Source organism: Lithobates pipiens, unplaced genomic scaffold, assembly GCF_037356315.1.
Source record: "Lithobates pipiens isolate NorthernLeopardFrog02 unplaced genomic scaffold, aLitPip1_a1.2 Scaffold_18, whole genome shotgun sequence".
In the NCBI taxonomy this organism is placed as follows: domain Eukaryota; kingdom Metazoa; phylum Chordata; class Amphibia; order Anura; family Ranidae; genus Lithobates; species Lithobates pipiens.
The window spans coordinates 332,439,490-332,455,496 of NW_027507758.1; the positions used below are offsets into that span (position 1 = coordinate 332,439,490).

Consider the following 16,007-nt stretch of genomic DNA (forward strand, 5'->3'; position numbering starts at 1 on the left):
CGCTGCAGTCTTCCCAACTCCTTGTAAATAAACGTATCAAAATAAGTTGGGTAAGGAAACACCTTAGCCATGCAGGCCGGCTTGTGGGACCCGAAAGGGACCGACTCCTCTGTAAGTGCCCCCCGTCGTATCCTCCATCTTTAGGGTATCCCGCACCACTGCGAAAAGTGCTCCTACAAGCGCTTTTTCCTGCATTGACCTGGACCCGGAGTCATTCCCACTGTCCGAACGGTCCTGATCTGCATCCTCTGACATGTCAGAACAGGGGCTACCACATCGGGGCCCTGAGTCTGAATCAGCTTTCCCCAGAAGATGGTGGGGGGAGGGGGTGTTTTTTTTTTTTTTTACCCCCTTGGCCTCGAGGACTGCCGACAGAGCGTCCATAGGGACCGCAGAGGCCACAGTTGCCGTATCAGGGATGTCCGGGGAAGAAGCGCCATGCTGACGCACATTCGCCTGTCACCACTTAGGGACCTAAAACAAGTCACACAAAACATCCACCCTCCTAGCTGCCACAGACTGAGGGGCCCCCGCAGGACTCAGCACCCTGACCCAGGTACTGCGCTGTGCTTCTGCCCTCTCTTCCCTGAGTCAGCCACGAGGTGTTCTGTGTAGAAAGAGATGTTCTAGAAGGAAACAAGCACCCAGCGCTAGAGGAAAAACAAGCTGAGGCTACTAGAAAATGGCTGCCTCAGCAAAAAAAATCTGAGGGCATCGGGAAAATGGCCGCCGGACTTCCAGAAAATGGCCGAAAGAAAAAAAAAAAAAAAAAGGCTGTGGCTACAGAAAGATGGCAGCAGAGCACGCGGTGGCCTCCTCACATCACATACACACCAAATCACCCCACTGTGACCCAGAAACAGGCAAGAGGACGAGCGAACTTCCAACACCCAGCGCAGCCCCCCGGCCAGGTACGTGCACACTGGCCACCCCTGGATCAGACGGGGCATGTCATGGCCAACCCAGCGTGTAGCTAAAGTCTGCTCACGCTTGATTGCCAGGCTGGGGAGAATACCAGGATCTATTATCCAGCCTGTCACCCAGCCCGGCTGTTGATTGTAGATCACAAGAATCAAAAATGCAGAAAAAGAAAAAACTCCCAGGACCAATGGTCCCACCGGGAGCCAGGTCCTTCTACACTAGGTGGAAAAAAAAACAGCTGCTGGATGCAGTGTGAGGGGTTATAGCCAGTAGGACTGGCCCCTGGGTGGTACTGTGCAGTTTTGCGGTTTTTAACATGTTCTGCCTAGTCCTCTCCTAAAAGGGGCAATATAACCCTAAGGTCAAGATGAAGATATTGTGTCCATCAATGAACGAAAGGGAATTTTTTTTTATGGCATGCCCCCCCCAGAAAAAAAAAAAAATCCATACCAGACACTTATCCAAGTATGCAGCCTGGCAGGTCAGGAAAGGGAGGGGAGGAGCGAGCAGCACCCCCCTCCTGAACCATACCACATGCCCTCAACATGTGGGGGTGGGTGCTTTGAGGCAGGGGTCTCCAGCTGCCCCAAAGCACCTTGCCCCCATGTTGATGGGGAACAAGGGCCTCTTCCGACAATCCTGCCCAGTGGTTGTTGGTGTCTGCGGGCGGGGAGCTTATTGGAATCTGGAAGCCTCCCCCTTTAACAAGGTGGCCCCCAGATCCCCTCTTTTGTGAATGTTTATCGGGTACATCATACCCTTACACCCCAAAAAGCAGCGAAATGTAAAAAAAAAAAAAAAAGTCCTTTATTAAAAAAAAAAAAAAAAAAAATAGCTGAGCCATCTTCTTCCTCACTGCCAGTTACCCACTAAAAACAAAAAAAGGACGCTCTTGTCCTTAGGCCGTCTTCCTCCGTTGTGATGTCCCCCGATGTCTGGCATCTTATGTAGCCATTGGGGGTGGCCATCTGATTAAAAAAAGAAGAAAAAAAAAACACACACAAAATCAGGGTACAAATGCAGTAATTGCGTATTGGATGTGGGTCTATTACATGCAAAACGCTATGTCACTGGAAAAACAAAAAAAAAAAAAAAAAGTCTCCGGCCCTTTGAAAAAAAAAAATGGAGAGGCACAAATTTGCATTGATGTGAACGAGTGCCATAGGAACCCATGTTAAAAAAAAAATTCCTGACATTACTGCAAAAAGCATAGAAAAAACATCAGTGCGAATCAAGCCTAACATGTCAAGACAGTACAAATATTCCCCAAATTACCCCTTTTTGGAAAGTAGACAGTCCAATGTATTAAGAGGTACAAGTACAAGTTTTTTGTCAATTTTTCCCACAATTCTTTGGAAAATGTATTTTTTCACAAAAATGTAATTTTAACAAGTTATTTCTCACACACAGCAGATGCATACTTTCATCTACGCCCAAAAACACATTCTGACACACTGTTCTGAGTACGGCGATGCCACGTGTGAGACTTTCACAGCCTAGCCACAGAGAATAGCACCTCCAGCCATTATCCACCTTAAAACCAGGCCTCCTGACACTTTGTTTAAAGTTAAAAAAATTATATATATATATATATATATATATATATATATATATATATATATATATATATATATATATATATATATATATATATATATATATATATATATATATATATATATATATATATATATTCTAGAAAATTACATAGAACCCCCAACCATTTATTTTTGTAGCAGAGGCCCTAGGCCTAGAGAATAAAATAGTGGGTTTTGCAATTTTTGTCACATGGTATTTACGCAGCAGTTTTTCACACCAAAACGCATAAATACATTTTAATGAATTTCAATGCACACAGAAACAATATAATACCCAAATTTTTGGTAAAATATGGTGTTGCACCAGACAAATAGATAACTAAACATATCATACTTTAAAATTGCACACATTTGTGAAATGGCAAACTTCGATATTTGAAAATCTCCATAGGCAACGCTTTATAAACCTTTAGTGGTTACTAGAGTTATACAGGTCTGGTGCTAGAATTATTGCTACTGTTCTGACCTTTGCAGCGATACCTCACATGTGGTGCGATCGCTGTTTACGTACGAGTTCACCTTTGCACGCGAGCACCGGGGGGACAGGTGCAATTTAAATGTTTTATTTGTTAGTGGGACACTGACAGATGTTGATGTTACAATGGTACACTATTGCAGATGTTTTGTGCACTGGTACAGATGATGTGATGGGGCATTGTGACAGATGTGTATAGGGACAGTGGTGCTTGGTGTACGGTTTGTGGGGAATCTGTGACAGCTCTCTGTGTAAAATCATCCTTACAAAGAGCTGTCACAGAGGCTGCAAATGGCCCACCTGGCCATTTATGGGTAAAAACAGTACCTCTACTTTCTGCTTTTGTTTTACTTTAGTTTTTATTAGAACAACATACTCGCTGTGTGCAATGGTTTTATCCCCCCCAGCGCTACGTCAGCAGTGTTGCTGCGGTCTCTCCGCACAGGGGGAAATGGATATAAATAATATATTAATAAAATATCTATCTCTGTCATGAGAAGTGGAGACTCCCCATATCTGAATACAAATAGATCTATCTGGGATACAGATCATCCAGACTAAGGGTTGCCAGGCCGCTCTACCTGTTCCTTTCACATCACCAGCACTTGAAACCCCAAAGAGCCAATCCCTATGTTCTATATAGATTTGTTTTTATTGTGCTTTACAGGTCAAAAATGTATCTACAATCTTGACAGTTTACGCATACATCAACAAAACATTCCTTGGATAGGTTTTTTAAATATGGCATTGGTGATGTTATTTAGAAAAGCATTAGAAATACATATATACAAACATATTAAAGAGTAACATTTACAGAACATGGATGTTATTTCACAGACTAAAAATCACATTTCACACAGGGATGTTGATAATCTGTTGAGACTGATAACCTGTTTGAGAATTTTTATGGCTTCAAGTGGAAAGTAATGACTTCATCATGTATGGTAAATGCAGCAATATACAATGTACAGAAACGTGGATTGATGAGAATTCAAACTAGAACCAAAAAAAAAAAAAAGAAGTGTTCCAGGGAAAAAATTGGTTATACAGGTTACAACTGAATTACCACAATCAACACACACTGCTGGATAACCTAGACAGACACAGATGCCAAATTGAATCAGGCCATTCACACATGCACGCAGACTAGCCAATGTTTTTAATAGTGCTGGGTAATGTGCATCAGTTTTTTTATGCATAAAGGAACACAGAATTTACATATACATTTCTATTTACAAGCCAACAGTGGTAGTGTTACTGAAAGACACGGTAGAGGATTTGCTTTAATACTCTGGAGTAGTTACAAGGGTTTGGCTACAGGTCTTCACCTAATGATCATGCAAGGAGCTTTAAATGGCTCATTTTGGTGTTGCACTTTACTTGGTTGTCCATGTGTTCTGACTGGTCTCTTTGGCAGCTGGGCACAAATCAAGGCCCTTGTTGCTACTGCTATATTGTTCATACAAACTCTGCAAAACAAAAAATACACACACGCTGAAATGGTTTGTATTTAATTCAAATGAAGAGAAATTACTAGCATACATAATCTCACATCTTAACTGTACTAGCCCAATATACGGATACTAAAAAGGAAAGGTTAAACACATTCAAAGAATTATCAGCTGTAAAAGTTTATGCCTACTATTTACATATGTGTTCTGGGGGGAAATGCTGTATCAGTTTAGCTATTGGGAACGCACGGGGCTATCCTTGTACAGAAGTAGACCTTGGCAAGTAAAAACATCAATCTTCACAGTAAAGAGTACATAGGCACACGACAACAGTTAAATATTGTAGCATCTGATGTTAAAGCTTTTTTTTTTTTTTTTTTTTTTCACCTTAGCCGCTCTGGATATAGAATTTGGTGAATTCAGTGCAATGAGTTGTCCAAGAACTCGTTCCATCTCTTTTGCGGTATCATTCCTTACTTGATCTATAACCAAGCAAAAACACAACTTTAAACTTCTCTACAAAATCACAAATCACACAAAATATCATGTCACTACCGGAGGAAGTGTGTCTGAAGTGTAATGAAAAGCATTCCATTAACCACTTGCCTACTGGGCCCTTGTACTCCCTTCTGCCCAAGCTAATTTTCAGCTTTTAGCACTGTTGCACTTTGAATGACAATTGAGCAGTCATGCAGCACTGTAACCAAATTACATTTTTATCATACAAATAGCTTTCTTTGGTGGTATTTAATCACTGCTGGGTTTTTAATTCTTTTTTTTCGTTTAGCAAAAAATGCCTTAGTTTCGTTCCCTGATAGACTGCACTGATGGGCACAGTTGGGGCTTCACTGATATCAGTGTCCCGATTATCAGTGCATATGTCCCCTTTCCACTAGTCAGTTACCAGCTCTCTTCTCACGCTGAAGAAATGCTGATAATCAGCACGTGTGTTTGCATTGTTATCGGCTGTGTCCAATCACTTGGCTCTTTACCCCAATTTGTGATCAGCTGTGTCAAGAGGACACATCGATCATAGAGCTCGCTGTAGCGGGTGGGATCACGCAAGGAAATCACATGACGCCTTCTCAGAACTGGCCGACAGTTATATTTTGCTATAGCTTGGGTCGGTAAGTGCTTAAAATGTGGTGTTTCTGTTTTTTCCACCTTAATTTTGAAATGGAAACATTTTACATACCTGTTTGAGGAGGAGGGTGAGGGTGAGGGTGAGGTTGTATATGAACGTAGGGGTGCACCAACAGTTCAGCAACAGAAATCCTTTCCTTGGGATTTCTCACTAAACATTTCTATAAAAAAAAAAAAAAAAAAAAAAAAAAAAAAAGAAGGATTATGGTGATATAAAGCTGTAATCGCATAACATCCTACAGCATCGCTTTATAGCGTAAAATATGGTAAAAGTGCTATCATACCTCTCGATCGAAAACAATGTTAAAGTGGCTATATAGACTATGCCATAAAGAAAAAAACACAACCTTTCAGTAGCAGATTCCCCATTCCCCTCCCTAAACACTTACCTGAATCCTCCATCGATCCAGCAATGTGCCAGGCTGCAGGTCCTCTCTCCTCTTCTCCCCCCTCACAGGCTTGTCTGAAAGCAGTAGGAGCCACTGGCTCATGCGGTTGTCAGTCAAATCCCGTGAAGAGGGTGTTTTGGAGCAGTTCTGTACAAGAGTGTTGCACAGAGCAGTGAAGTATTACGATTATAGTAAAATAAAACAATGATTAACCACTTGACCGCCAGAAGATTTACAGCCCTTCATGACCAGGCCATTTTTATTGCGATACGACAGTTATTTTGACTGATAGTTGCGTGGTCATGCAGCACCGTATCCAAATAAAATGTAGGTAATTTTTCCCCCACAAATAGGAGCTTTCATTTGGTGGCAATTGATCACCGCTGCCTCCCCCCCCCTCGCACTTTAAACAAGAAATATATATAATATAGTAATGGTGGTGATGAGTGAATTATAATGGGACTGGAACCAGTGACACCAATACACAGTGCTGGAACCAGTGACATTAATACAGTGCTAAAAATATACACCGTCACTGTACTAACACTGGCTGGGAAGGGGTTAAACATCTAGGTCAATAAAAAGGTTAATGGTGCCTAGCCAATGTTTTTGTGACATGTGTGCTGCTTTTACAAGGGGAAAAGATAGATTTTATTCCCTGCTTTGCAGGGCACAATCCATCCCTTCCCCCCCAAACAGAATGGAACTCTGCCTTGTTTACATGGGCAGAGTTCCATTCTAAGTTTCTACAGACATCCAGTGCCCCACCTGGAGATCAGCTTCTGCTGTGATTGATCACAACAGAAGCGGCGTGTACCCCTGTAGACAGAAGAGCAAATCTTCTGTGGTGCTGTCTGGAAGTGGTTACCATTAAGCAACATAGTGGAAACTCTGCATCTCCTTTTTTCATTCAGCACCCAACACATAATCAACACAGTCTATAATCATGTTCTATTTTCTGCAACTTTTATGGACTATCACCAGGATCAAAAAACAAACAGAAAATTAATTATTTCACAAAGAAAAATAAAAAAAAAGTAAAAACACAATTATCTTAAAAAACTTTTCCAAATCCTCCAGGATGGTCACAGGATAGTAGACTCCTCCACCTACCGGAAGCACAAGCACAGTGGTTAAAAGCTCCATACCAGCTGCCACCCCTCAGTTTTAAAAAGATGCACAAAAGGCTAAAAAAATGAATTTAAAAAAAATGTGCCCATCAAAAGCCAGATCTTGGCTAGATACCAAGTGAATACTGTAGTGCCTCAAAGAGGTAGACTAGCTAGACCAAGTGGTGGCTTTGCAGATCTGCTCAATGGGGGCCTCATCTTTGTGAGCTGCAAACATTACAGAAAAATTCTAGGGTGGAACAGCCAGACTTGTGCACAGTCAACTTCCAGATAATCCACAAAAAAAGTTTAAGTAGCAGATGGGTGGCTAAGAACTATTCCAAATATAGATAGAGTCAGCTGTATGCATTTTCAGGGTACTGGTTGATGAGGCCCAAGACCTATATGTCTTAAAGTGGTTGTAAAGGCTCAAGGTTTTTTATCTTCATGCATTCTATGCACAAAGGAAACAAACCTTCAGTGTGCAGCTCCCCACTCATACTTGCATAAACTTGATCCAGTAATGTGCACAAGACCAAAGGCTCTATGGGCCTCTCTCACTTGATTGGCTGAGATGCAGGAGCCAAAGGCTCCCGCTGCTGTCAATCACAGCAAGTGAGGCAGAAGCAGGGGGCAGGGCTGAGCCTTGCTCTGTCTCATGAATGCAGAAAGCCAGCTCAGGAGCAAGCCATGCACTAGTACCCCCACAGGTGGCTTGCTATAGGGGCACTCCGCAAAGGAGGAGAAGCCCAGAACACCAGCGGGGGGACCAGAGGAGGAGGATCGGGGGCCGCTCTATACACAACCACTGCACAGACCAAGCATTACAGGTTCTCTTTTTTTTTTTTTTTTTAATTAAAGGTTTTCCTTTACAATCACTTTGAGTCGGTAACCCACGCTTTGTTTGCCTGGATTTTCTAGTTTCCTGGGGAGTAGTACACATATGCTAGAACAGGGGTGTCCAAACTTTTTTTCAAAGTGGGCCAGATTTGATGAAGTGAACATGCGTGAGGGCCGACCATTCTGTCAGACATTCTTTGAACCATTAAAATTGTGTTCATCCGAGCACTAATGCACTGCCCAACAAAAATTCTCTTACCTTTGTGGCGGTGTGTGGTGAAGAAATTAGCTTGGGCATGTTATATATTATAGGAGATATATTTCTATCTTTTGTGCCCCCCCCCTCCCCCAACGATTCCTCAAGCGCCGCTCAGGGCTAAGGAGGAGCTTGGGTGGGTTTATTTGGATATACCTTATTTATTGGCTTATAATAAGCACCTTCATTTTAAGAAGGAAGTTTCAGGGGGAAAAAGCTTACATTTTAAATAAAGAACTTTGAAGCAAAATAAGGGTCACAGTCCATCAATGCAGCCTGATCAGTGCCCATAAGCAGCCTCTCTATTGCCCATTAATGCAGCCTCGCCAATGCAAATTAATGCAGCCTGCACAGTGCCCATCAGAAGCCTCTCCATTGCCCATTAATGCAGCCTGCTCATCTGCAGCCTCGTCAGTGCCGGATTACACAGCGCCACGATCTCCTGTGTACCCAGCGATCAGTCACACACAGTACCGCCTCCTGCGATAGACAGAACAGTGGTCCAATCCTGGACCAGGATGTGGGACTGTGTGACCGATTGCCAGGTACACAGGAGATCGCCGCTCTGTGTAAGCTGGCATTGCCCGCCCCCTCCTTCAACTCAGACAGCAGGAATCGGCACACACAACTCCCCGATTTTCAGAGGGAAAAGTGCGTGTTATACACCAATATATACAGGTATATATTTTTTGTGGCCCCCAAGGCGCTCTGGGATTAATTGGGGCCACAAAAGAGAGAGAGGTTTATATATCCAAAAATACCAGTGGGGCCGTTTGAAACTGTAATGTAAGCCGCAATTGGCCCACGGGCTGGACTTTGGACATGCATGTGCTAGAATGAAGGCCCAAGTAAAGGTCAGGGCATCTTAGACTAGCGTTTGTTCTTCCTGTCAGAGAAAAAAAAAAAAAAAAAAAAAAAAAAAAAAAAAAAAACACAACACACCCGTTTAGCCAGGAAGTGATTTGCAGCAACTTCCTAGACATAAACTTGCCCCTGATGTTTTAAATAAGCCACCGTTGTGATGTTGCCTGAGAAGACTAGCATATGAAAACCCCAATACCTATTCTTGAAAGGCCAAGACAGCTTTGCAGATTGCTGTGAGCTTGCGAATGTTTAACATAAGAGATTTTCTTACACTTCCTTGCAGGACATGACTGTCAATGTGTGCCCCCCACTCATTGGTTTTTAAATCTGTGTTAAGGCAGACACGAGTTGGGGTAGATCAGTCTTAATTGCTTTAGGAGGGTCCTTGAACTCAACTACTGTAGCAATACAATAACAACCCTCAATGTATCTCATGTTCTGCTTCATCAAACTACCTGGCCATTTGGCAAAAAATTACATTTTCCCTCCAAAAAATAAATAAAAAATTATCTATTAGATCTCCCTATCTTGGATCTATGTACATAAAATGGTCGTATACTTCAAAGACAAAAGCGAAAAGATAAAAAGCGGTCTATGAGAACAATGTCTGTAACACAAACACTTTCAAACATTGGTCATAAAAAAAATTAAAAACACGCTTACTTTAAGAACATCCTGGAGGTGGTCCTCTGGTATATCAGGTATCTCTATTTCATAGCTTGGATCCAAGATTGTATGCAATTTAGTGAATTGATTAGTAATATGCTGGAATGGGGTCTTCCCGTAAGTCATACAATATAGTATGCAACCCAAAGACCACACATCGCCCTTAGGACTAATCTAAAAGAAGAAATCAATAGTTAAAAACACGGTGTCTCAGAATATACATGAAACGTACAAAGAACATAAAATATTCACATAAGTTCAAGTTATTTCCAATATTTTTTTTAATCTTCCATTTTCATTAAAGAATACCAGACAATCATGTTATGAAGGCCTTTGCTTTAGCTTATCCTGTTATAGGGTGAAAAAGCTTTATGTCCCCAGTTGTGCCCCTGTGTTATTGCAGTTTCATGGAGACTACAAGTGGCTAATTCATCACACACTGGTGCATCACCATCAGGAAACCCTCCTTCAAAAATCCCATTAAGTCATAACCCAAAGTAAATACATGTAGACTATAAAATGCTGGTGAAGGTGACTACTTTTTATTAAATAAAATAAGGGGTAGCAGCGCTCCTGCACTACAAAAGCCCTGAAATCATTGGCGATGTTGAAAAACTGGGATATGTAGGGAAACATCCTTATCCACTGATTTCAGAAGTCTCCCTCAAAGAAAAGCAATCATCCATCCTGAATTTTTAGCAACTTGTAAGGACCCTTGAGGTCTAGGGTAGGCCAGACATCTGTCTTGGGAAGCGTGAAATCTCCTCTCTACCAGCACAGGTACAAGAACCCTGTTGGGCAGTAGTGTTTTCAGGGCTACGAGGAAAAAAGTTTCAGGGATCTGAAGACACCCTTGAGCACATAAAAGTGTGAAGGGGAAAGCACAAATATTCCAGCTTGTATTCTGTGGACCCAGCCATCTGAGATCTCCTGAACCCGAGAGGCAACAAAGGCCCTTAGCAGCCCCACAACTGAGCAAGGGAGGTGTCCCTTCAATTAGAGAAGTATTTGCTTCAAGGACTAGGGAGCTTGAGGTTCTAGTTCTTACAAAGCTGAGATGTGGGCTTTTATTTGAAGCCGGAGGTTGGTTGCTTACAAAAGGAAATGCTTACTGGCTCCCAATCTGTAACCTTTGCCTTCTTCTTAAGGGGTAAGAGTACTTTTCCCCACAGTCAACTTCTGAAAGTAGACATCCAAAGATGGTCTGAATAAGTGTTAACCTTCAATGGGCTGCCTCTCAATACGCTTAAGCCATTGGATCATTCTCATATGAACAGGTATAGTGCCCACTCATGAAAGCTGCCATATAGAATCCTACAAGGTATCTATGGAGAAGCTCAGGGCTTTCTGAAAATTTTTCAGTAGCTGCTAAATGGCAGGATCTTTCAGATCGGGTTCTCTGAAACAAATACACTACAGAACAGCTGCACTGTGACTGCATCCGATAGATGCAACTGGTGTTCAGACATTTTTTACCTCCTTTGATTTTCTTATTGAAGTAAGTCGGGTGGGAGGATGTACCACAATTCAAAATTTTTAGCTGGTTCATTAGAAACCAGCCAAAATTTGCTTTGTGTAAGGCCAGCCTAAGCTCAACTGAGCAGATATGGGAGGGTTTACAATAGTGCAATATACATGCAACATAAAAAATGCAATGGCTATAATGTTATTGAACAAAGTCTTTGATTTTTATTTTATTTTTTCAAATCAAAGGGCAGGTTCTGAGAGAAAGGAATAAATCTTCTAGAGATATGAATAGTTCTTTTTTTTAGTTTTTGTTATTGATTGTGTGTGTGGTTCTTTCCAGATCAATATCCAATACATCTGATGAAATACTGCTAGGTTTTTTTTCCCCATTCACCCCAATGGGCTCAACGAAAAAACAAAAAAAACTGACAGCTCAGGTTGGAGCCGATGAACTAACAATCTGATGTTGGTACAGCAATATGCCCTGCTGCTGCCCCGACACTCCGGTCAGCAGACCTTTATTGGTCTTGCCTCTTCGACAAATTGCAAACGGCCAGCTTCTGTCAAACTGGCTGCAGTACATACTGGCTAAATGACGTCCGGTTTCTATTGAACCAGCCGATGCCCCCCAACATTCAGCCTGTGTGTACAGGCTTAAGTTTTTAATTGTAATATAAAACATTGATGAGTCTCCAGATAGCAACAAGAGAAGAAGCCAAAACAGCAAAAGGAATGGACATGTGACCAACTAAATAAAACCAGATATGACATTTTACCTTGGACCTTGGCCTTCCATTTTCACCAAAAGAAGTGTTATCTTTGATAGCCTCAGGTGGCATATAATTGACTGTGCCAACCTATTAAAATAAGCAGAACAGGCTTGTAATTACATATACTCAAGAGAAAGCAAAAAAAAAAAAAAAAAAAAAAGGAAGGTGGTGAGGAATATAAAGATACACAAGGTATGTTAGGTAGATTGTTAGAAAACCACACACGGTTGTTCAAAGCAAAGAAGAAAAGGCAGTATACTTTTCTGGGATATTTACCTGAGAATCTTTAACAATGCTAGTCACATCTGGCTGTATTTGGTTAGCAATTCCAAAGTCTATTAGTTTAAGCATGCCATCAACAATCAAAAAGTTTGCAGGTTTCAAGTCACTATGAACGATACCTAAAAAAAAAAATCAAAACGCAATTCCAGAAAACATCAAAATTGATAAAGGAAGTGTTATCCGTTTGTAATTTTACATGTTTTAGGCAATTAACGAGAGGCACTTTACTTCTAAAATTGATACTTTAGTGCTCTAGATATGCTCTTGTATTATTAAATAACACCCCCTTTTCTTCCCACTTTTTTTCCCCCTTTACCTCCCTCTCCCCCCACCTAAATCCTCGTGCACACAGTACGATTGTTGGCAGGGGATTGTCTGTTGACGGACTGTTGTCCTAAAATCTTACTGTTAGTACGCTCCATTTGACAATGGTTGTCCAATTTTCTGCCAACAAATGTTGGATGACAGGCTAGTAAGTTTTCAGCGAACAGTTTGACGTCAGATTTTCATATGATCAGTACACAAATCCATCACACAGAAGTTGAATGTACAAACATGCATGCTTGAAATCAATGCTCAAACACGAAATTGGCAGAAGGGGCAAAAAAGGGTGGCGCTCAAGAGCTGAAATTCCTCATTGTACGTCACTATATTCGTGTTTGTGACACAACAATTGTGTACCGTTAGTATACAAGACAAGATCCTGGCACACACCCTTTTGAAAAAAAAATCTGATGCTTGGTTTACCAACAATTGTACCGTGTGTACGAGGCTTAAGTTTTCATGTTCATTTTCCATCTTTCCCTTTTGAGAGCAATTTTTCCATTGCTTTTTTTCCCCCAGCTTTTAGTTTGTAAAAGATGCCCCAAAACAAATATATATTTTCTAAAAACTCATGGACAGCAGAATAAAAAGGTGCTACTGATTAAGGCACTGCAATATTTGCGCAACTGTTTATCCAGTGAATATTTTCACTAATAATACACTAAAATCATTAGTAGATTCATAAGTTTCAAAAATTTACGAGATTCCTGCTAAAGTCCTACCAAATATAGGAGTAAAAACTGTAGAGTTAATAAGAAATATTTGTACATTTTAAATGGCACCTTTTTATGAAAAACCGTGAATAAAAACAATTTACTCTAAAAAGCTGGAGGTTTCCAATTTCTCTCTTACAGCTTTCAGAATTTGTAAAAGACCCCTCAAACCATACATTTTGTAAAAGCTTATGACCCATGGAACAAAAAAGTTCTGATTTTTTGGACCCCGCATTGCGCAAATGTTCATCAAAACGATATTTTCACAAAAAAAAAAAAAAAGGAAAAAAAAAAAAAAAAAAAACATTAAAATCATTACTATTGAACATAAACACAACTTAACTTACAAAATTCCTGCTAAATTGCTACTAAAGCATTGTTTACATGTGGCATACTAAAGCGTATGCCCTTTGAGGGCCATGTTTACCCACACAGGAATACACAGGTGTTCCATGCATTCCCGTGCAGGTAGTCCCATTTATGTCAATTCAGATGCAATAGCTGCACAGGCATAGCCAATGCCTCCAATCTGACATCCTTGGGTGTGTGGGTGCACGATCCCAAACGCAGACCATGTGAGCTTAGGGACATTGGGGCAGGAACTGGAACCTACATGGATGTAAAATTGGGAGCAACAGCAGTTACTACACCCCAAATGTCATCAATGGGACTGCCTGCACAGGGATTCACAGAACATCTGTGCATCCCTATACAGGTAAACACACGATTCCAGAGGTGTAGGCCCCACATGAACAAGGTCTTTAGCCCCCTTTCACAAAATGTTAAATACCCTTAATATGGTATTTAAATCGTTATTCTGTAAATTATATTGATGGGGAAAGTTCCAAGGAAGCCTGTTCAGCTCATGTGTAAAAATTGCAAAAAGTAATAAAATATCAAATATTACAAGAACGATATCAAAATGTAGAATATAAAAATATCAATGTATTATATTCTTAAAGCGGAGGTCCACCCTAAAGTGGAGCTTCCGCTCATTGGAACCCTCCTCCCCTCCGGCGCCACAATTGGCACCTTTCAGGGGGGAGGGGGGGTGCAGATACCTGTACAGTACAGGTATCTGAACCCACTTCCGGCATAGATATCTGCAGAAGGTACGCCCCTTTCCGCAGAATCTACGCCCCTTTCCGAAGGTCCCCCGCTGTCTGCTGGGAAACACACGGATCCCAGAGACAGCAGGGACCATCCTTATTGTGCAGCACGACTCGCACATGCGCAGTAGGGAACCGGGAAATGAAGCCGCAAGGCTCTACTTCCTGATTCCCATACCCAAGATGGCAGCGGCAGCACCCGAGAGACGATCGAGAGATCGGCTTCGGGTGCCGACATTATTTTAAAAGTCAGCAGCTGTAGTATTTGTAGCTGCTGGCTTTTAAAAAAAAAAAAAAAAAACGTCGGACTCACGCTTTAAGATGAAGATTGAATCAGGTGTGTGTGTGTGTGTGTGTGTGTGTGTGTGTGTTTCCTTCAATGTCTTGTGGTGTCTGTCTCTGCAGCAAATTCTGCCCAACTGTCTTTTTGTTCCTAGTTTTTACTCCTAAAATCTGACCGTGACCTTATCTTTAAAAGGCCTGGTTTAAAGTTCTTCTTCCTCAGACATGTGAAAGAGCCTTACTATGGGGTTTTTTTTTTTTTTTTTTTAAGGTGGGGCACATCTTTGGTGAGATATCACATCTCAGACCGCAGATATCTTTTTTGAGACAGGGGAAAGGACTGAAGAAAGTCCCATTCTCTGTAGTCTAAGCTGCACATTACATGGATGGATGAATGAATCTATATAGACTCCTTTTTCATTCATAAACCGATACATAGTGAACACCGTTTTATGGGGGTGTGGGAGGATGAAAATCAGCCCTTTAGGTGTTATGAAGGAGATCGGAAAGAAGAGTGGAGGAAGCGTTTTTGTTTTATTAAGAGGAAGGGGAGTATTGGGAGGTGGAGAAGCTGGAGACAGGGAAGCAGGAGGTCACATTTGAGGTGAATGACTCCGATCAGCAGATTGTTCAGCAGAGTCTGATGAACAATTATGCTATATGTCTATGGTCATTGAAGTGACCTGGCCAGCTTGAAGCAGTGCTTTAGGTCCATACGCTGTACGACCTGGCAAGTGAAAGGGTTGACTGCTGTGGATGGTCCCAATCTATTTGCTGAAAAGAGAATAAATACAGTGCTTTTCTCGATTAATATTCTTTACATTTGAGACAATAAAATTAAAACACATTTTTCGTTCCATAATAGGATTTTTGGAATCCACTGAGAAACAAGGCAATTCTTAACCTTCAGGTACAAACTTCTGCCTACAGGAGGAGAATTGACACTGGCAAAAAAATAAAAATAAAACCTGCAGGCCAACACATACCCCATGCCACTACCAGACTGCCTCAATTTAGGAGCAAAGCAGTACCAAGTGCTTGATCACAACAGAGGGGCAAGACCTGCATCCCTCATAGGACAAGTAAAGTATTTTATGGCAAGCACAAAAACCCTGCTTTTCCTATTCATATTTTGAGGGACACAGGAAGTCTCTAACACACTATAGCCCATGAAGTTGACCCAGGGGCAATTCAGATTGATCAGCACCATCACAGTGAATCTCTCTGATCCATCCTGAAGCACTCCAGATGGAAGAAAGCAGAGGATTTCAAATTCCTGGACTGGCTGTGTGGGCACTGACAGCTCTTCATCCCCAGAGGCAAATACAGCAGGAACCAGGGGGGGGGG

The 16,007-nt window shown here is 41.6% G+C and overlaps 1 protein-coding gene across 1 annotated transcript in view; it reads right to left on the bottom strand.

The window, feature by feature from the left end:
• Positions 1 to 3,627: 3,627 nt before the first annotated feature.
• Positions 3,628 to 16,007, bottom strand: part of TTK (TTK protein kinase) — a 91,344-nt gene continuing 78,964 nt past the window's right edge. The window contains exons 17-22 of the mRNA XM_077487336.1: positions 12,226 to 12,350; positions 11,956 to 12,036; positions 9,710 to 9,886; positions 5,641 to 5,749; positions 4,833 to 4,927; positions 3,628 to 4,463 (exon numbers count right to left, since the gene is read on the bottom strand). Coding sequence (XP_077343462.1) covers positions 4,371 to 4,463; positions 4,833 to 4,927; positions 5,641 to 5,749; positions 9,710 to 9,886; positions 11,956 to 12,036; positions 12,226 to 12,350 — 680 coding nt within the window. The 3' untranslated portion in view covers positions 3,628 to 4,370. The remainder of the gene's footprint in view (positions 4,464 to 4,832; positions 4,928 to 5,640; positions 5,750 to 9,709; positions 9,887 to 11,955; positions 12,037 to 12,225; positions 12,351 to 16,007) is intronic.